Genomic DNA, 20,959 nt, shown 5'->3' with positions numbered 1-20,959 from the left:
CGGAAGCCGCCGAAACTCTGGGGTAGAGCGGCACGCGCTTTTTGCCTTTCCGCGTCCTCTTCGGTGGCCGTCCTCTTCCTTGAAAGGGCGGTGGGCTCCACTTCCGCTCAGAAGGCCAGAGGGAGCCGCAGGAAGGCGTCGCGGGAAGCTCAGCAGCGTTGGGGTTGGTGCCTCTGAACTGCGCTGATCCTGAGGTTAGTGGAAAATGCTGTCTGAACGTGGCAGCACTGACTGGACCAAGAGACCAAATCCGGAGTGGGAACCTGTGTAAAGGGAGTGTAGAGCTAGGAGCCAAGCGTCTTGGAAGTCCTTTCCGAGGATGGCAAGGGATCTGGGAATGCTTCTGCAAAGATACGCGGATGGACGAAATAGGTCTCTGGTGATACTGAGGTTTCTTAGGAATTGGAAGAAATAAGTAATGTTTGGTAGCAATTTGTAATAAGAAAGTAATCGTATAATAAACTACGTCCTTTTCTGATTGTGTCAACTTTGTCAAGGAGTAGAAGTTTGAGAATTGAATACTGTCCTGCAGACAACGTAACCTCATCTCCTATTTGACACACCCTGTTGAGAAGCAGTCCTTTACCGCCTACATTTCTTTTTCGAAATTATCATTTCCTTTATGGACTAAGAATAACACTGCCTGCTCACTTCCACCGGGCTGTGAACAGTGACCTTAATTTTTCCAAGCAATGAAGTGTAGAAACTAAGGTCTGTGACAGACTGCAAAATCATCTACTCCCAATCTTTAAAGAAAATCAGAATCATGCATAATCCCATAAAGGTATATTTGATGCATAGTCTTTTTCTATGCATACATTTTCCTTTTTTTACAATAATTGAATTTTATATTTTTTCAGCTTCTGTCACTTAATATATTATGAATAATTTTCTTCCTTTTGGGGGGGGGTTTTTTTTTTTTTTTTTTGGAGACGGAGTCTCGCACTGTCGCCCGGGTTGGAGTGCAGTGGCGCGATCTCGGCTCACTGCAACCTCCGTCTCCTGGCTTCAAGCGATTCTCCTGCCTCAGCCTCCCAAGTAGTTGGGATTACAGGCGCCCGCCACCACGCCCAGCTAAGTGTTTTTTGTATTTTTAGTATAGAAGGGGTTCACTATGTTGGCCAGGCTGTTCTCAAACTCCTGACCTCGTGATACGCCCACCTTGGCCTCCCAAAGTGCTGGGATTGCAGGCGTGAGCCACAGCGCCGGCCTATTGTGAATAATTTTCTTCCACACGAATACACATGGTACTAAATAACTTTGTTGGCATAGTATGCCATTGTATGGGTATGCTATCATTTATTGTTAGACGTTAGATTGTTTCCAGTAAGTCTGTATTATAAAGAGAACTAATGACTTCATTATTATTAGCTTTTATTCTTTCCTTGGACACAATATCCAAAAGAAATTGTTGTTTCAAACATATGCAAGATTTTTAAGGCTTTTTGATACATATTGTCAAATTGCCCTCCAGAAAGAATACATGAATTTACACTCAGCAGCTCTGCTTCCAGCATGAAAGACTTTCCATTGTACCGTTTTGGTGTTTTTCCCTAGCTCTCAGACTCCCCAGTACCATGACTCAAGCAGAAATTAAGCTGTGTTCTTTGTTGCTGCAAGAGCATTTTGGAGAGATTGTAGAAAAAATTGGAGTCCATCTGATAAGAACCGGCAGCCAGCCACTAAGAGTAATTGCCCATGACACAGGAACATCACTGGATCAGGTATGTCTAAATGACATTAATTTTCTCTAATTTAACTAATTTATCGCACCCACCTTTGAATATTGTTCTTCTCACCCCAGAAAAGGAAAAATGAAGAAAACTTGCCCTGGGAGCAGAACAATGTTATTTGGGGAAGAAAAGGATGGGACTTAGGCATCAACATTTTGTTTCTCAAAGTGTTCCTAGTTCATCACAGCTTTTAGGCAAATCTTTGCTCTTCCCATGCCATACCTCATTTATTCACAATAGGTCTATTAATCTCAGTACTGCCTTTAAGGAAGGAGAATGATGAAAGTAAATTGTGTTTTGAAAGATAAGGATCAGAGTAAATATAGCAAAGAATCTTCCTGATTTATTGTATTGATGTCTGATTCTTATTAGCTACTCCAATGGAGAGAGGAAATAAGTGCAGAAATTATCTAGCCATTTTCTGATGCTTAGTAAGTTGTTGGACAAAAAATTTCCAGCAGTAATGAGCTATATCTTCAGGTCTTTCCTCTCTTCTCTTTATGTCGTCCCATCTAGGTGAAAAAAGCCCTGTGTGTCCTCATCCAACATAACCTGGTGAGTTATCAAGTGCACAAACGTGGTGTGGTGGAGTATGAAGCCCAGTGCAGCCGGGTATTACGAATGCTTAGATATCCCCGGTACATCTATACTACCAAAACTCTGTACAGTGACACTGGAGAACTGATTGTTGAGGAGCTTCTGTTGAATGGCAAACTGACAATGTCAGCTGTTGTGAAGAAGGTGGCAGACCGGCTCACAGAGACCATGGAGGGTCAGTACTGTATCCATAGTTGTCAACAAAAGCATAGATCAGCTGGCTACAGGAATGGACCCTGAGCTATCTTAGGCCATCTCATCTGCCTTTTTCCTCTCTTATACAGATGGCAAGACCATGGACTATGCTGAAGTATCAAACACATTTGTACGACTGGCAGACACACACTTTGTACAACGCTGCCCCTCAGTACCTACCACTGAGAATTCAGACCCTGGGCCACCACCACCTGCCCCCACACTTGTCATTAATGAAAAGGACATGTACCTGGTTCCTAAGCTGAGCTTGATAGGTAAGGAATTTTAACCCCTGGAACTGTGACTTGCCTTAATTGTAGATTCTTCTTGATTGATTGTCAAATGTATGAATCAGTTGAACATTTACCATTGGTAAATCAGACTGATTTGCCAATCAGTCTGAACATTTGCTATGTGTCAAACATCGTGGTGTATAACAATGAAAAAATCATGGTCTCTGTCATGGGGCTTTAGGAGACATACATTAATCAGAAAATCACATCGATATATCATTAAACGGTGATAAGTACTATGAAGGAAATATTCCTATGAAGGAACTGTCATAGTATTATGACACATACATTAATCAGAAAATCACATCAATATATAATTAAACCGTGATAAGTACCATGAAGGTAAAGTATGAGGTGTTATGAAAATATATAATGGAGACTTTGGGAGACTGAGGCAGGCGAATTGCATAAGGCCAGGAGTTCCAGACCAGCCTGGGCAACATGGTGAAACCCCATGTCTACTAAAATTGTAAAAATTAGCCAGTTATGGTGGTGTACGCCTGTAATCCCAGCTACTCGGGAGGCTGGGGCAGGAGAATTGCTTGAACCCAGGAGACAGAGGTTGCAGTGAGCCAAGACTGCGCCACTGCACTCCAGCCTGGGCGACAGAGTGAGACCATCTCAGAAAAAAAGAAGAAAATACATAATGAGGGACAGGATTCATCTGGGAGTTTAGGCCTCATGTTTCTTTGAGAAGGTGACATTTGAGCTAAGATTTAAAGTGGAAGCTAACAGTGAGGTAACAGAGGAAAAGCATTTTTGGCAAAGGCAATAGTATGTAGTAAAAAAAAAAAAAATAAACAGCATTTTGTAGACCAGGCACGGTGGCTCATGCCTGTAATCCCAGCACTTGGGGAGGCCGGGGTAGGTGGGTCACGAGGTCAGGAGATCAAGACCATCCTGGCTAACACAGTGAAACCCTGTCTCTAAAAAATAAAATACAAAAATTAGTCGGGCATGGTGGCGGGTGCTATAGTCCCAGCTACTCTGGAGGCTGCAGCAGGAGAATGGCATGAACCCAGGAGGCAGAGCTTGCAGTGAGCCAAGATCTGAGATCATGCCATTGCACTCCAGCTCTGTCACACTCCAGCCTGGGTAACAGAGCAAGACTCCGTCTCAAAAAAAAAAAAAAGCATTTGAGGAAATGAGAGAATGTCAGTATAGCTAAAGCATTGTAAGCAAAGCAAAAGAGGCATGAGATAAGGTTAGAGACATAGATAGGCAGGGGTCTGATATCAGAAGCTAATCAGGATCGACCTGCTTAGTACTTGGATGGGAGACAGGCAGGGACTAAATCAAGTAAGACCTTATAGAGCATTTGTTCTTTATGCCAAGAGCAAAGGAAAACCACTAAAGGATTTTTAAGGAAATGACATGATCTAATTTATACTTTTAAAAGATTTTTTGTCTACAGAAAGGATGGGAGAATGGGGCAAAGGTAAATGTTGACAGACTGGTGGAAAATGAAACAGAGGGTGAAGGAGACAAGTATTAAGAATGACATTTGTGTGTCTGACTTGCACATGTGGGAGGATGGTGATAACATTGGCCATGAAAGAGAGTATTGGAGGAGAAAGACTATAAGCTTCTTTTTGAACATGTTGAGTTTCAGATTATTTCATCCTTTACTTGAGTTTCTTACAGCTCTTCAGCCCCCTAAGCAACTCTGATCTAGAGGCAGCTACAGATGTCTTTGGAATGAAAGACACCTGCTCTCATGTTTGGTCATTTGCTGTCATCATATGAGATAAACAGTCTTAAGTGTTCAATTGTTTGTTTGGCAGGAAAAGGTAAAAGGCGCAGATCATCTGATGAAGATGCTGCTGGGGAACCCAAGGCCAAGAGACCAAAACATACTACAGATAAGAAGGAGGTAATGGGGCTTCTGGATTAGAAGTCCTCACCCTGGGCCGGGCACGGTGGCTCAAGCCTGTAATCCCAGCACTTTGGGAGGCCGAGACGGGCGGATCACGAGGTCAGGAGATCGAGACCATCCTGGCTAACACAGTGAAACCCCGTCTCTACTAAAAAATGCAAAAAACTAGCTGGGCGAGGTGGCAGGCGCCTGTAGTCCCAGCTACTCGGGAGGCTGAGGCAGGAGAATGGCGCAAACCCAGGAGGCGGACGGCTTGCAGTGAGCTGAGATCCGGCCACTGCACTCCAGCCTGGGCGACACAGCGAGACTCTGTCTCAAAAAAAAAAAAAAAAAAAAAAAAAGAAGTCCTCACCCTGAAGCAGGCCAGAAAGAGCACTCAGATAACAAGCCCCAAGAGAGCTTAAAGCTTCCTGAGCTAAGAAGCAGTAGGATTATGAACCTCATTAAATATTAGAAATAGACTAACAAAGAATGAACCATTACTGTCTCCCTTCTGAGCCTTAATTCTTTCATTGAACAGAAGTAACAGCTTATGTAAAAAGGGGCCTAGAAAACGTTTAGGTTGCTCAATATAGCAAGAACCTAAAAACCTATAGGGACCAGTGGTGAAAATGGGTCTAAAACTATACATAGGCCTGAACCCATATTCAGTGCCTTCTTAGCATGCCTATAAAGATGTCAGTAAGCATCTCAAACTTAGTGTGGCCAAAACAGAGTAATTGATTCCTCCTCTTAGTAAAAGACGCTACCACCTAGGCCAGCCACCTAGGACACCACCATTTCTGCTTAGGCCAAAATCCTTGGAACCCTCTAATCTCACAGTAAAACATATCAGCCCAGTTTCCAAAATTACCTCAAATCCAACCATTTCTCATCTTTTATCTGCCATCTCTCATCAACTCTTTCCTAACCCTTTCGTTAATGGTCTCCCTAGCTGCATTCTTACCTACTTAGTAGCCAAAATGACTTTCTAAGTTCAAAACAAAACAATACATCCCCTGATTAAACTCCTTTAATAGCTTTCCTTTACTCTTAGAAGAAATCCAAGATACAGGCTAGGAAGCCTTACATGATCTAGGTCTTCGTATGATCTGTTGGAGACAGGGCTCTTCAACCTCACCTCTGCCCCATCTCCGTCTTGCTCACTGTGTTCCCCCTACTGACTTTCTATCTCTTAAACATGTCAAACTCTTTCTAGTCTTTAGACTTTGGCCCTTATCATGCCTCTGGCTTCAAATGTTTGTCCCCAGATCTTCATGTAGTGGTTTCTGTTTGTATCATTTCTGTCTTAAATGCTCTTTTCATAGACTTCAAGCACCATTATCCTGTCCTACACTGGTCCCTACCACATTTCTCATTTCATATACTTCACAGCATTTATATTTATAACTGGAATTATTTATTATTTGTGTACATGTTTGTCTAAGAGGTGTGGACTTTATCCTGAAGACAAGGGAGAGCCACTGATGGACTTTAAGCAGGGAAATGAAGTAACTGGATTTATATGTTAGAAAGATTATTATAGCATAGCAGTTCCGAACCTGTACTACTCCATGCATGGATTTCAGAGAGTCTGCTTGTACTTATGTGCATTTTTCAGTGAAGCTCTCCATACCTTTCATTACATTCTTTAAAGGAACTGTGACCCAAAACAGTTTAAAAAAAAAAAAAAAAAAAAAAAGGCACTACTCTAAGAAATGGGAAGAATGATGCAAAACAAAATTAGAAGGAGAAAACCCAGTTACTCCTTTTATAGTGTCTGCTATGTTTTAAAGGGAAAAAAAAGAAAAAAGAAAAACCAGTTCGGAGGCTATTGTAGTAATCCAGATGGGCCAAGATTTAGAGTCTGAAATAAGGTAATGATAGGAGAGAGAAAAGTAGATATCTGATAACTATAAAGAATAGATAGAACTTGGTAATGGGATGGTAGATATGGACAGCAGGGGACTAGGGGTGATACCCAAGTTTGTAGCTTAAGAAATTGGGTTGGCCGGCCAAGCACGGTGACTCACGTCTGTAATCCCAGCACTTTGGGAGGCCGAGGCAGGTGGATCACCTGAGGTCAGAGTTCGAGACCAGCCTGGTCAACATGGTGAAACCCCGTCTCTACTAAAAATACAAAAATTAGCCGGCCATGATGGTGGTGGGTGCCTGTAATCACAGCTACTTGGGAGGCTGCGGCAGGATAATGGCCTGAACCTGGGAGGCAGAGGTTGCAGTGAACCGAGATCGCACCACTGAACTCCATCCTGGGTAACAGAGCGAGACTCCATCTCCAAAAATAGAGAGAGAGAGAGAAAGAAAGAAATTGGGTTGTCTAGGCACAGTGGCTCTCACCTGTAATCCCAGCATTTTGGGAGGCTGACGCAGAAGAATCACTTGAGCCCAGGAGTTTGAGACCAGCCTGGACAACATAGACCCTATCTCTACCAGAAAAAAAAAAAATCCACCAGACCTGGTGGCACATGCTTGTAGTCCCAGCTACTCAGGAGCTGAGGTGGGAGGATCACTTGAGCCCAGGAAGTCAAGGCTGCAGTGAGCCACAATTGTGCCACTGCACTACAGCTTGGGCAACAGAGCAAGACCCTGTCTCAAAAAAAAAAAAAAAATTGGGATGGTTATAGTGCAGTTACCTGAAAACTTACAAAACAGAACAGTTTGGAGAAAAGGTGACAGTGTCAAATAGGCAGCTGAGTCTATGCATCTGAAGCGTAATAGAGGGTTCTAGGATAGGCCGGGTGCGGTGGCTCATGCCTGTAATCCTAGCACTTTGGGAGGCCGAGGCGAGTGGATGACCTGAGGTCAGGAATTCGAGACCAGCCTAGCCAACATGGCGAAACCCCATTTCTACTAAAAATACAAAAATTAGCCAGGCGTGGTGGCACAGGCCTGTAATCCCAACTACTCAGGAAGCTGAGGCAGGAGAATCGCTCGAACCTGGAGGGTGGAGGTTGCAGTGAGCTGAGATTGTGCCACTTCACTCCAGCCTGGGCAAAAGAGCAAAACTCCGTCTCAAAAAAAGAGAGAGAGGGTTCTAGGATAGAGTGACGTATTTGGAAATGCACCAATAGTTGAAGCCTGGAGAGCAGATAAAATTACCCAAGTAGAGCATGTAGAATAAAAAGAAAGGAAAGGTATGGACAGAACCCTGACAAAACACTAGTATTACAGGTGGGATCTGAAAGAGGAACCTGTGGAGACTGAGGAAAGGTGGCCAGAAAGGTTCAAAGTAGCACCAAGAAAAAATGGTGTCAGCCAGGCCCAGTGGCTCACACCTGTAATCCTAACACTTTGGAAGGGCAAGGCTGGCGGATCACTTGAGCCTAGGAGTTTGAGACCATCCTGAGCAACATAGTGAGACCCTGTCTCTACAAAAAATACAACAATTACCCAAGCGTGGTGGCACACACCTGTGGTCCCAGCTACTTGGGAGGCTGAGGTGAGAGGATCACCTGAGCCCAAGGAGGTCAAGGCTGCAGTGAGCTACGATCACACCACTGCACTCCAGCCTGGGTGACAAAGACCCTGTCTTTAAAAAGAAAAAAAAATGGTGTCATAAAATCCAAGGAGCCACATAAAGTTTTAAGAAGGAAAAAATGTCCAACCATGTCATATGCTTCCAAAAGGTTAAATAAGATCAGAAGTGGAAAGTATTATTTGAACTTAACAACATAGAGTCCTCAAGGACAATTGTGGGATTTCACTGGAATGCAAGTGACAATTGACATTTCAGTACAATGGTGGAAACGGGTTAAGTAAATCTAGATAGAGATAACAGCTGGGATGGCCAACTGTTTGGGAAGCCTGGCTGTGACAGTAAGGAAAAGAAGAGAAGGCATAGGGTTGAAGGAGAATTCTAGAGTAAAAGAGACTTGGACAGGGTAAAGGCTGATAAGAAGGCGGTAGAGAAGGAAAGGCTGAAGATGTTAGAGGACAGGGTAAAATAGAGCTGGATCCCCAAGAATGAATGAGAGAGTAAGATCTGGAATACCAATATGGGCATTAACCTTAGGTAAAAGGAACATTTTTCAGCTGTGATAAAAGTGAGTGAAAATATGAGTTAAGAACAAAAAAGAAAGAAATGTGGTGAGGATGTGCACAGAGCTGAGTCATTTCTGGCTTAGTGGCTTCTATTTTCTCTGTGAAATCAGAGGCAAAGTCATCTGCCAGGAGTGAGAAGGAAGTTAAGTTGGAGACTTGAGGGTAATGGAGAAGAGTTAAAATAGGGAGAGAAAGGCCGGTCATGGTGGCTCACACCTGTAATCCCAGCACTTTGAGAGTCCAAGGCAGGCAGATCACCTGAGGTCAGGAGTTCGAGACCAGCCTAGCCAACATTGTAAAACCCCAACTCTACTAAAAATACAAAAATTAGCCTAGCTCAGTGGTGGTTGCCTGTAATCCCAGCTACTTGGTAGGCTGAGGCAGGAGAATCGCTTGAACCCAAGAGGCAGAGGTTCCAGTGAGCCGAGATCACACCACTGCACTCCAGTCTGGGTGACGAGCAAAACTGCATCTCCAAAAAAAAGTAAAATAATAAAATAGGGAGAGAAAGATTGGAGATGAGCTTAGAGAACCTGTTTGAAGTTGGGATTTGTCTAGACACCAATCTACATGACTGAATGATTTTTCTCCAACCAATTTAGTTGTTACTGTGTAGGAAAAGAAATGGTGGCCGGGCGCGGTGGCTCAAGCCTGTAATCCCAGCACTTTGGGAGGCCGAGACGGGCGGATCACGAGGTCAGGAGATCGAGACCATCCTGGCTAACACGGTGAAACCCCGTTTCTACTAAAATACAAAACCTAGCCGGGCGAGGTGGCGGGCGCCTGTAGTCCCAGCTACTCGGGAGGCTGAGGCAGGAGAATGGCGTAAACCCGGGAGGCGGAGCTTGCAGTGAGCTGAGATCTGGCCACTGCACTCCAGCCTGGGCGACAGAGCAAGACTCCGTCTCAACAACAACAACAAAAAAAAAAAAAAAAAAAAAGAAAGAAATGGTGAACCATTAAATCCAAGCTCCTCACCAGAAAACTTTACATTATATCTAAATGTTTCTCTCTAAATCTTTTCTCTTCCTCAGCCCATTCCAGATGATGGGGTTTATTGGCAGGCCAACCTTGACAGATTCCACCAACACTTCCGTGACCAAGCCATTGTGAGTGCAGTCGCTAACCGGATGGACCAGGTAATACCTAAGTGGGTCCGTCATTGGTCATCAGGGACATTTACTTATTTGTCAGATATGGCCATTGGCACAGAGAGCCGGGGGCAGCACTGTGATTTCTGAATTCAAGTTTACTTTTCAAACAGACGAGCAGTGAGATTGTGCGAACCATGCTCCGAATGAGTGAGATTACCACTTCCTCTAGTGCTCCCTTCACCCAGCCATTGTCTTCCAATGAGGTGAGTTTCGTGACCTTGGGCTAACTTTCTGACAGATTCTTGGGTAATAAACAATTCTTGGTTTATTATACACAGATCCTGGGTTTGGGTTGAGGTCTGAGCCTTGATAGAGAAGAGCATTTTGTTTGATGTGGAGCAGGGATTATCTTCAAGTGGTGAGCACTGAAATGTTTGGTCTCTTAGGATCCAGCTTTTAAAAATCTACACTATTCACTTAGTCAAAAGTATCTGTTCGTCAAGTACAGCCTATTCCTAATTATTTTAAGAATTCACGATTTGGATTCTGAGAGCCTTGGCATTCAGGACATTATCTGACCCCTTGTATTTAAAATACCGATATCTAATATATCCAGTATGTGTTATTTATATTACTTTCATAGTAATACAGTCATGCACCACTTAACAACAGGGATACATTCTGAGAAATGTGTCGTCAGGCGATTTCATCATTGTGTGAACATCGTAGAGTGTACTTACACGAACCTAGACGGTGTAGCCTACAGCACATCTAGACCATACGGGATAGCCTATGGCTTCTAGGCTGTAAACCTGTACAGCATGTTACTGTACTGAATACTGTAGGCTGTTGTAATGCAGTGGCATCTGTGTATCTAAACATCTAAACCACAGAAAAGGTACAGTAAAAATATGGTATGAAAAATTAAAAACTACACTTCTTTAGTGCACTTAACATGAATGGAGCTTTCAGGACTAAAAGTTGCCCTGCGGAGTCAGTGAATGAATGGCAAATGTGAATGTGAAGGTCTACTTACTTAGGCTACACTGTATTTATTAAAAACAGTAACAGGCTGGGCAGAGTGGCTCACGCCTGTAATCCTAGCACTTTGGGAGGCCAAGGCTGGTGGATTGCTGGAGCTCAGGAGTTCGAGACCAGCCTGGGCAACATGGTAAAACCCATCTACTAAAATATGAAAGAAAAAAACAATTAGCCAGGCATGGTGGCGTGCACCTGTGGTCCCAGCTACTCAGGAGGCTGAGGCAGGAGTATCGCTTGAATCCAGGAGGCAGAGGTTGCAGTGAGCCAAGATCATGCCACTGCACTCCAGCCTCACCACAAACGTGAGTAATGTGTTTCACAGCGGCATTGTGCTATGATGTTACAACAGCTACGAAATCACAAAACAGCAGGAATTTTTCAGCTCCAGTATAATCTTTTGGGACCACAGCTGCACACGGTCCATTGTTGACTAAAATGTTATGTGGTGCATGACTATATTTACTTAAATATTCCTATATTTTTATATTGTTTATTTTAAAGTCCTACAGCCAGGTACAATAACTCACACTTGTAATCCTAGAACTTTGGGAGGTTGAGGCAGAAGGATCCCTTGAGGCCAGGAGTTCAAGACCAACCTGGGCAACATGGCAAGACCAGACCCCTGTCTCTACAAAAAATTTTTTTTAAAAAATTAGTTGGGTGTGGTGCCACATGCCTATAGTCACAGCTATTCGAGAGGCTGAGGCAGGAGGATTGCTTGAGCCCAGGAGTTTGAGGTTGCAGTGAACTGTGATCATGCCACTGCACTACAGCTTAAACAACAGAGCAAAACCCTATTTCAAAAAAAAAGGCCGGATGCAGCGCCTCACACGTATAATTCCAGCACTTTGGGAGGCTGAGGTGGGCAGATCACTTGAGGAGTTCAAGACCAGCGTAGTCCAACATGGTGAAAGCTCATCTCTACTAAAAATACAGAAATTAGCCGGGCATGGTGGTGGGCGCCTGTAGTCCCAGCTACTTGGGAGGCTGAGGCTGGAGAATCACTTGAACCCAGGAATGGGAGGTTGCAGAGAGCTGAGATCGCACCACTGCATTCCAGCTTGGGAGACAGAGTGAGACTCTGTCTCAAAAAAAAAAAAAAAAAAAGTTTGATATGTATCTTTATTCAGACCTTGCATACTCTAACATATGTGTGGGTGTATGTATTGTTTAACCCCAAAATGGAACTATTCATACTGGCTTGGCTTTTTTTTTTTCTTTCATTTTTTTGTGACAGAGTCTCACTCTTTCACCCAGGCTGGAGTGCAGAAGCATGATCTCAGCTCACTGCAACCTTCGTCTCCTGGGTTCAAGGCATTCTCCTGCTCATCCTCCTGAGTAGCTGGGATCACAGGCACACACCACCACACCAGGCTAAATTTTGTATTTTTAGTAGAGACAGGGTTTCACTATGTTGGCCAGGCTGGTCTCGAACTCCTGACCTCAAGTGATCCGCCCACCTCGGCCTCTCAAAGTGCTGGGGTTACAAAGGCATGATCCACCGCACCCGACCTATTCATATTGTTCTATAACTTGTTTTTTTATATGACAGTGTATGTAAAACTTTTCATGTCGGTTTCTATAGATTTGTCTCACTCTTCATAATGACTGTATCATATTCCACTTAATGGCCATGCTATATTTTAGTGTACTCCTCAGTACTGGTCATTTGGGTGTTCCTGGTTTTTTACTCTTACAAACAATCCTGCTATGAATATTTTTGGACAGTTTTGTGATAAAACTAAAATTGAAACTTTTTTTTTTTTTTGAGACGGAGTTTCGCCCTTGTAGCCCAGGCTGGAGTGCAATGGCACAATTTCGGCTCTCTGCAACCTCTGCCTTCCAGGTTCAAGCGATTCTCCTGCCTCAGCCTCCCAAATAGCTGGGATTACAGGCATGCGCCACCACGTCCAGCTAATTCTGTATTTTTACTAGAGACAGGATTTCACCATGTTGGTCAGGCTCTCCAACTCTTGACCCAAAGTGATCCACCTGCCTCAGCCTCCCAAAGTGCTGGGATTATAGGCGTTAGCCACTGCGCCCAGCCTAAAACATCTTTATTTCAGTAAAGTCAGGAGTTCTAAGTTCCCACACTCATTTTAAGTGTCTTTTGCTCCATAGATCTTCAGATCCCTACCTGTAGGCTATAACATCTCTAAGCAAGTTCTTGATCAGTATCTCACTCTGCTGGCAGATGATCCGGTAAGTCTGTTTTTGCTTTTTTCTTTAGTCTGTACTGTTGATAATTTACTTCTGCACTGATATCTAGTATCATTCTCATGTAGAGTTATTCTCTACCTAGCCAGCCCAGACAATTTCTCCACATCATTTGATGGGAGGGCTACCTGCTGCAGACTTTTGGTCAGATTTGTTCCATTGGAAACAGAATCACTGGACTTTCCATTCAGTTAACACTCTCTCTTTTTCTTAATAGCTAGAGTTTGTTGGAAAGTCTGGCGACAGTGGTGGAGGAATGTATGTCATCAGTATCCTTACCAGTTATTTCCTTAGAGTCAGGCAGCCTGACCTATAAATCAGAATGGTGCCTTAGGAAAGAAAGATTTGGTAATGTTTATTACACTAAATAAGTTAGAAAATTGAAGTAATTGTTAAATAAATTTTTCTATTAATGTCCAGTGAACTGCATTGATGATAAAGAAGTAAAAAGAAGCCAGGCATAGTGGCTCACACCTGTAATCCTAGGACTTTGGGAGGCTGAGGCAGGCGAATTGCATGAACCCAGGAGTTCAAGATCAGCTAAGCAACATGGCAAAACCCCATCTCTACAAAAAATACAAAAACTAGCCAGATATAATGATGCATGCTTGTAGTCCAGCTCCTCAGGAGGCTGAGGTGGGAGGATTGCTTGAGCCCAGGAGAGAGGGGTTGCAGTAAGCTGAGATGATGCCACTGTACTCCAACCTGGGTGACAGAGTGAGACCCTGTCTCAAAAAAAAGAAGTAAAAAGGACTTCTGATCAGCCAAATTGTAGTTAAGCAAAACCCTTACTTAAACACTTGTATTAAAGTTTTGGAATATTTATGTACCATAACTGAAATCATAAATTATAACATGAAAAGCAAAATAGCTTTAAAATTTAATTATAAATTAGAAACTTAGGAGTAAAACTCAGATCACAATAACTAGGCCAAAACATTACTGAGTGACCTTAATTCTCTACATAAAGACCTCCATAAGGCATTAGCATCCCTAGCCACAGCCACTCTGGAGTCTGTCGTACAGGAGAGGTAAGGGGGACACTGGGTTTGGGATCACATACTTCCTATCCCCAATGAAGTAATTTGATCATTATGTAAGCAACCAATATAACCACACCTTGGCACACTCTGCCCCATTTTTTCACTGGACTCCTATGGATCGCATTAACACTGCTCTTTACCCTAAAATAACCTACTGTTTAATTCCAATTAACCAGCCTCCCTAAAGCCTTTGCTTACAAATGTAGGAACTGTGGCACTCAAATGAGTCAGCAGTTGGTGACTGCCTTATGATTAACATCAGCTGGTGATGCCTTACCATCACCAGCCTATGGAGCTGTAGAATAATTTTCTGATAACTGTTCCTTTCTGGTCCTGGCTCCACACATGGAATAGAACAACCACTCCATCTATGACTGGGAACTAAAGCTAATCTTCTATATTAGCGTGCCATTTGCTTTCTTCATTCCTTTCCAGATTTGGGTCTCGCTGTGCTAGAATATTCCGTCTAGTTTTGCAGAAGAAGCACCTAGAGCAGAAGCAAGTGGAAGACTTTGCAATGATTCCTGCAAAGGAGGCAAAGGATATGCTATATAAGATGCTCTCAGAAAATTTCATGTCACTCCAGGTAACCAACTAAGGGTGTAATAATTGCCAACCAGCAATGCTGGCCTAGGGTGAGAGAAACTTCTTAGGGAAACATACTGAACCCCCAAGCAAACTCTGTATCCAGCTCTGAGACAGAAAAACATGATTCACAGAGACGGAGCAAGCACTTGGAGAATAATGTGGGGCCTTAACTGCCCTAGTAAGAAAGAGGCAGCCGGGCACAGTGACTCACGCCTGTAATCCCAGCACTTTGGGAGGCCAAGGTGGGCGGCCAAGGTGGGCAGATCACTTGAGGTCAGGAGTTCGAGACCAGCCTGGCCAATATGGTGTAACTCTGTCTCTACTAAAATGCAAAACCATTAGCTGGGCCTGGTGGCATGCGCCTATAATCCCAGCTACGCGGGAGGCTAAGGCAGGAAGGAGAATCTCTTGAACCCGAGAGGGGTAGGTTGCAGTGAGCCGAGATCGAGCTACTGCACTCCAGCCTGAGCGACAGAGTGAGACTCTGTCTCAAAAAAAAAAAAGGGGGCACAGGCAGGACGTCACCCCAAACCAATCCTGCCTTTTTTTTTCTCTTCTATTTCTGTCCTTCCTTAAGCCTTAATTCTGTAATAGTTTAAATTTATCAACACATCTAACTGAGTCTGCAGGGCTATGTAGTAGACCCTATGAGTAAATAGAATGGATTTTGGAGTCAGATTAGAGCTCTGCTTTACCCAGTTACATTAAGCAAGTTACATTTTTCCCATCTATAAAACAGTGATGGATGGTGATAATAAAAATAATATGGTTGCCAGGCGCGGTGGCTTATTCCTGTAATCCCAGCACTTTGGGAGGCCTTGGCAGAGGCAACTTGAGAACTCACTTGAGGTCAGGAGTTCGAGACCAGCCTGGCCAACCTGGTGAAACCCTGTCTCTACTAAAAATACAAAAATTAGCTGGGTGTAGTGGCATGTGTCTGTAATCCCAGCTACTCAGGAGACAGGAAGGAGAATTGCTCGAACCCAGGAGGCAGAGGTTACAGTGAGCCAAGATTGCACTACTGCACTCCAGCCTGGGCAAAAGAGCAAGACTCCATCTCAAAAATAATAATAATATGGTTTTCTGTGAAGATCAAATAGAATTTACCTGGCACATAGAGTTGCTCAGTAAATGTTAGTTGCCTTCCCTTTCTTCCCCAGCTCAGGATGCTGTGACAGTCATAAAAAAACAGGGAAGCCCAGCTCTCCAATTGACTAATTATGACATAAACCACAGAGACTGGGTTGAGCACAACTGTAATCTCAGCACTTTGGGAAGCCAAGGCAGGATGCTCATTTGAGCCCAGGAATTCAAGACCAGCCTGGGCAATATAGTGAGACCATGTCTCCCCCACCCCCAAAAAATTAAAAAATTAGCCGAGCATGGTGGTGCATGCCTGTAGTTCTGGCTACTCAGGAGGCTGAGGTGGGAGGATTGCTTGAGCCGAAGGTAGAAGTTGCAGTAAGCCGATATCACGCCACCGCACTCCATCCTAGGTAACAGAGCAAAACCCAGTCTCTAAACAAATAAATAAATAAACATAGGTACTGAATGACTAGGAAACAGGAAAGTGTAAGTAAAAAAGAGGGCTGAGTAACTCCAGGTGGAATGAGTGTGTACTTTGCCAGTTCTAAAACAGTATAATTTCTGTTATTTTTCTTTCTATTGGACAAATAGGAAATTCCCAAAACACCAGACCATGCCCCATCCAGGACCTTCTATTTATATACTGTGAACATCCTGTCGGCTGCCCGAATGTTGTTGCACAGGTGCTATAAGGTATCTCCACACGGACAAGTCCCCCTCATATGCCCACTTCGCCCTGAGCTGCTGAAATAGAACTATGTACATTCCTTGGTCTGTCTTCTCTTTTCTCAGAGCATAGCCAACCTGATAGAAAGGAGGCAATTTGAAACCAAAGAGAATAAGTAAGTAACATTTTCAGCTGAGTTATTTACATTTTTCAAAGTCAAGGGCCTAAGGGGGAAATTTCCTCTAGAAATAGGAACTAATAGATGCTGGGCCTGGCAGGGTGGCTCACACCTGTAATCCCAGCACTTTAAGAGGCTGAGGCAGGTGGATCACTTGAGGTCAGGAGTTCGAGACCAACCTGGCCAACATGGTGAAACCTTGTCTTCACTAAAAATACAAAAGTTAGCTGGGCGTGGTGGCGGGCACCTATAGTCCCAGCTACTTGGGAGGCTAAGGCAGGAGAATCACTTAAACCAGTGAGTGGAGCTTGCAGTGAGCCAAGATCATGCCACTGCACTCCAGCCTGGGCAACAGAGTGACATTCCATCTCAAAAAAAAATTTTTTTTTGAGAAATAGGAACCAACAGAGATAGCAACCAGTCTACTTGCATTGAATCATTGGCTTGGATTAGTATAAATCATGCATTAGTCTACACTTTTCTAACATGCTCCCAGTGAAATAATTTTTCAGATTAAATTTATGAGAAACGTACAAACGCACCAAACTTTAAGTGCAAATGAGAGGCAGTAAGAATTTCAGGAGTAAAGTTATATTTCCCATTAAGTTTGTAGAAAATGTCCTTAGAAGGTAACATTATCTACTTTGACCAGGAAAATGGTAAAAGGGTGGTGGGCTGTGCCTCAGACATACGTGGTAAGAGAATCTCCCAGGTTAGGGAACATGTTTCAGAGTTGTGTTTGTTTGACAGGCGTCTACTAGAAAAATCTCAGAGGGTAGAAGCCATCATTGCATCTATGCAGGCTACAGGTGCAGAGGAAGCACAGTTACAAGAAATAGAGGAGATGATCACAGCTCCTGAACGTCAGCAGCTAGAGACCCTGAAACGTAATGTCAACAAGTAAGCATCACAAACTTCAGACCTACATTTCAAAATACTATCCAGAAAATCCATTCTGACATCTGTAACTCTCCAACTTAGCACGAGCAAACCTAAACTCACTGTCTTCTCCAGCTAACTGAACAGAATGTAATCCACCTATTTTTGTAAACTAGCAGTTCTGAAGATGTTCCCAGCTTCTCCATCACCATATACACTCTCTTGTTCATCAAGTACTGGTAAATTTTTTTTAAGAGGGGATTTTGGCTGTGTTACCCAGACTGGCCTTGAACTCCTAGGTTCAAACAGTCTTCCTGCTCAGCCTCCCAAGTAGTTGGGACTACAGGCAAGTGCCACTGCACTGGCTTAATTTTACTTCAGTAATGTGTCTCAAATCTGGCCTTTCTAAGTATTTTTTTGGATGCTAGGTTAGTGGTTGCTTATTTCATTTTTGGATTGTTCATTGCTAGTGTTATACAAAAACAACCAACTTTTGTGTTGTGATTTTGTATCCCACAACAATTAAGACTACCCTCCCCCAGGACAGAGGCTCTGTATTTTGCATTCTTAGCTGTTTCCATGGTGTCTGGCACATAAAAGATGCTTGGTAAATGGCAAAATGATCTACTGGTTCTCCTGCTTTCTTTCCATCCACTCTCAGGGGTAACCAAGCAGTTATCCATGGCCACACCCACCCTAGCCTCTAATCTTAAATATGCTAATGAACATTCAGTCTAGGCAAATGCTTTTACTTTTTCACTCAGGTTGGATGCCAGTGAGATCCAGGTGGACGAAACCATCTTCCTGCTAGAGTCTTACATTGAGTGCACCATGAAGAGACAGTGATCCAGAAGAAGCATCTTCCTCAAAAGATCTGGGGGGGATGGAAAGCAAAATAAAGGAAGTGCCTGGATGCATTATTTGCAGTGGGATAAGTTGCAGATTCTTCAACTAAACCCCCCTCTCTATCCCCTGCAGCCCAGGATACACCTGAAAGAATTTGGCATATTTAGATCCATTGCTATAATCTCCCCTCATCAAATCTTGGCACTGGGAAGAACCTTAACAGGATTAATCATCTATCAGATGCATCTGTATCCATAAAGAAGTTACCCACACCTATGGTTACCTACATCCCTGGCAGTAGGAAACTTCTTCCTAATAAGTTAATTTTATTTTCAAATGTCTATGCCTGTTCTTTATTTTGTTGAGATAGATAGATAAGACAGAAAATTTGTTGTTGAGACAGGATCTCACTCTGTCACCCAGGCTGGGGTATAATAGTGCAATCACAGCTCCCTGCAACCTGGACCTCCTGAGCTCAAGCATCCTTGCATGTCAGCCTCTGGAGCAGCTGGGACTACAGGCATGCACCACACGTACCTGGCTAATGTTTTTTTTTTTTTTTTTTTTTTTTTTGGGTAGGGGGGCCCCCTTTCTGCCCCGGGGGGGAAAATATATTTTTTTTTTTTTTTTTTTTTTTTTTTTTTTTTTTTTGAGGCGGAGTCTCGCTCTGTCGCCCGGACTGGAGTGCAGTGGCCAGATCTCAGCTCACTGCAAGCTCCGCCTCCCGGGTTTACGCCATTCTCCTGCCTCAGCCTCCCGAGTAGCTGGGATTACAGGCGCCCGCCACCTTGCCCGGCTAGTTTTTTTTGTATTTTAGTAGAGACGGGGTTTCACCGTGTTAGCCAGGATGGTCTCAATCTCCTGACCTCGTGATCCGCCCGTCTCGGCCTCCCAAAGTGCTGGGATTACAGGCTTGAGCCACCGCGCCCGGCCTGATGAACTAATTTCTAACACACACACACTGTAGGGAATGTGAAAGACTATCACAGAGTAGAAGAAAAAGTTATTTTGAGGGTTAGCAGGTGGATTGTCCCAAGCAGTCACACTAGAATCTGTGGACTGAAGCCACATTTGCCAGCTCCAGGCTTCTAATACATCTGAAACTACGTAGAACAGCTAGCCCAATGCCTGGCATATGATAAGCATACAGTAAATGAGTGCCTTCCTCTTCATGGTTCCTTAAAACTGGCAATGCTAAATTGTCTCTCTCAGTATCATGGATATAATTTGTCCCAGCAGCTTTAATTCATTTAAAGCAGTTAAATGTTGTTTTATAATATTTTCAGTTTGGTCTCACCAATGTGTTTTCTAATTCTTTAAACACTTGAGTGCCAAACAATTGCCAGCCACCATACTAAACACAACATACAAAGAGATAAGACACCATCTCTGCCCTCAAGCCAATCACCATCATTTACTAAGCACCTGTTTTGTGCTAAGTACTGGGATAAGCCTTGGAGATATAAAGATTAATAAGTTTTAAGCATGCCGTCTAGTAGGAGGAGGCAAGTACATAAGTACCAGGAAGTATTGGAGGTGCTACAGTAGAAGAGTAAACACTATGTATAGACAGGCCAGAAAGGGAAAAGGGTCAGGCAGGAAAGGGAACACAGAGAAAGTGACAATGTATAGTTTGAAAGATGAGGATGCTTTATTTGCAAACTATCTTAACAAGGGATTAATAACCAGAATACACAAGGAGCTCAAACAATAGCAAAAAGAACAAATAATCCAACTTAAAAATAGCCAAAAGATCTGAATAGGTATTTTCAAAAGAAGATATACAAATGGCCAACAGATATATCAAAAAATGTTCAACATCACTAATCAGAGAAACGGAAATCAAAATCACACTGAGATATCATCTCACCCCAATTAGTTACTTTTACCAAGCAGAAAGAATGAATGCTAGTGAGGATGTGGAAAAAGGAAAGCCCTGCCTGGTACACTATTGGGAATGTAAATTGGTACAGCCACCATGGAAGACTACAGAGGTTCCTCAAAAAACTAAAAATAGATCTGTATGCTCCAGCAATTCCACTACTGGGTATATATCTCTCTCCAAAAGGAAAGAAATGAATATATCAAAAAGATACCTGCACTCCCATGTTTACTGCAGCACTATTCACGATAGCCAAAACATGGAATCAACCTAAGTGCCCATATTATTCAGCCAGAATGAATGAATGAAATCCTGTCATTAGCAGCAACATGGATGGAATTAGAGGTCATTATGTTAAGTAAAATAAACCAAGCACAGAAACAAATATTGCATGTTCTCTCTCACATGGGAGCTAAAAAAGTGGATCGCAAGAAAATAGAGAATAGATTGGTATTACCAGAAGCTAGGAAGGATGGGGAGGATGAAGAGAGGTTGATTAGTGGGCACAGATAATACAGTTTGAAGAAATAAGACCTAGTGTTGGATAGATCAGCAGGGTGGCATAGTTATTAATTTACTGTACATTTCAAAACAGCTAAAAGAATAATTTTAATGGTGGCTCAATCCTATAATCCCAACACACTGGGAGGATCAACTGAAGCCAGGAGTTCAAGAACAGCCTGGGCAACATAGTGAGATTTCA

The 20,959-nt window shown here is 43.2% G+C and overlaps 1 protein-coding gene across 1 annotated transcript; it reads left to right on the top strand.

Moving 5' to 3' along the window:
* Nucleotides 1–18,460, top strand: POLR3C (RNA polymerase III subunit C). The gene is made up of 15 exons (XM_017874984.1): nt 1–194; nt 1,558–1,724; nt 2,250–2,505; nt 2,615–2,800; nt 4,603–4,691; nt 9,770–9,874; nt 10,000–10,092; nt 12,992–13,072; nt 13,305–13,356; nt 14,058–14,118; nt 14,566–14,716; nt 16,396–16,497; nt 16,597–16,646; nt 17,400–17,549; nt 18,293–18,460. The coding sequence occupies exons 2-15, from the start codon at nt 1,578–1,580 to the stop codon at nt 18,372–18,374; spliced, it is 1,605 nt and encodes a 534-aa protein (XP_017730473.1). The 5' UTR covers nt 1–194; nt 1,558–1,577; the 3' UTR covers nt 18,375–18,460.
* The last annotated feature ends 2,499 nt before the right edge of the window (nt 18,461–20,959 follow it).

Source organism: Rhinopithecus bieti, unplaced genomic scaffold (assembly GCF_001698545.2).
Source record: "Rhinopithecus bieti isolate Rb0 unplaced genomic scaffold, ASM169854v2 scaffold_1234, whole genome shotgun sequence".
Classification (NCBI taxonomy): Eukaryota; Metazoa; Chordata; class Mammalia; order Primates; family Cercopithecidae; genus Rhinopithecus; species Rhinopithecus bieti.
Note: the sequence above shows the minus strand (reverse complement) of the source record. Positions and strands in the feature narration are given on the sequence as shown.

Coding starts and splice junctions, on each gene's coding strand:
- POLR3C (XM_017874984.1), top strand. CDS start 1,578: ATGACTCAAGCAGAAATTAAGCTGTGTTCTTTGTTGCTGCAAGAGCAT. Junction 10,093..12,991: donor AGCCATTGTCTTCCAATGAG/GTGAGTTTCGTG, acceptor TTTGCTCCATAG/ATCTTCAGATCCCTACCTGT. Junction 14,119..14,565: donor GAGTCTGTCGTACAGGAGAG/GTAAGGGGGACA, acceptor ATTCCTTTCCAG/ATTTGGGTCTCGCTGTGCTA.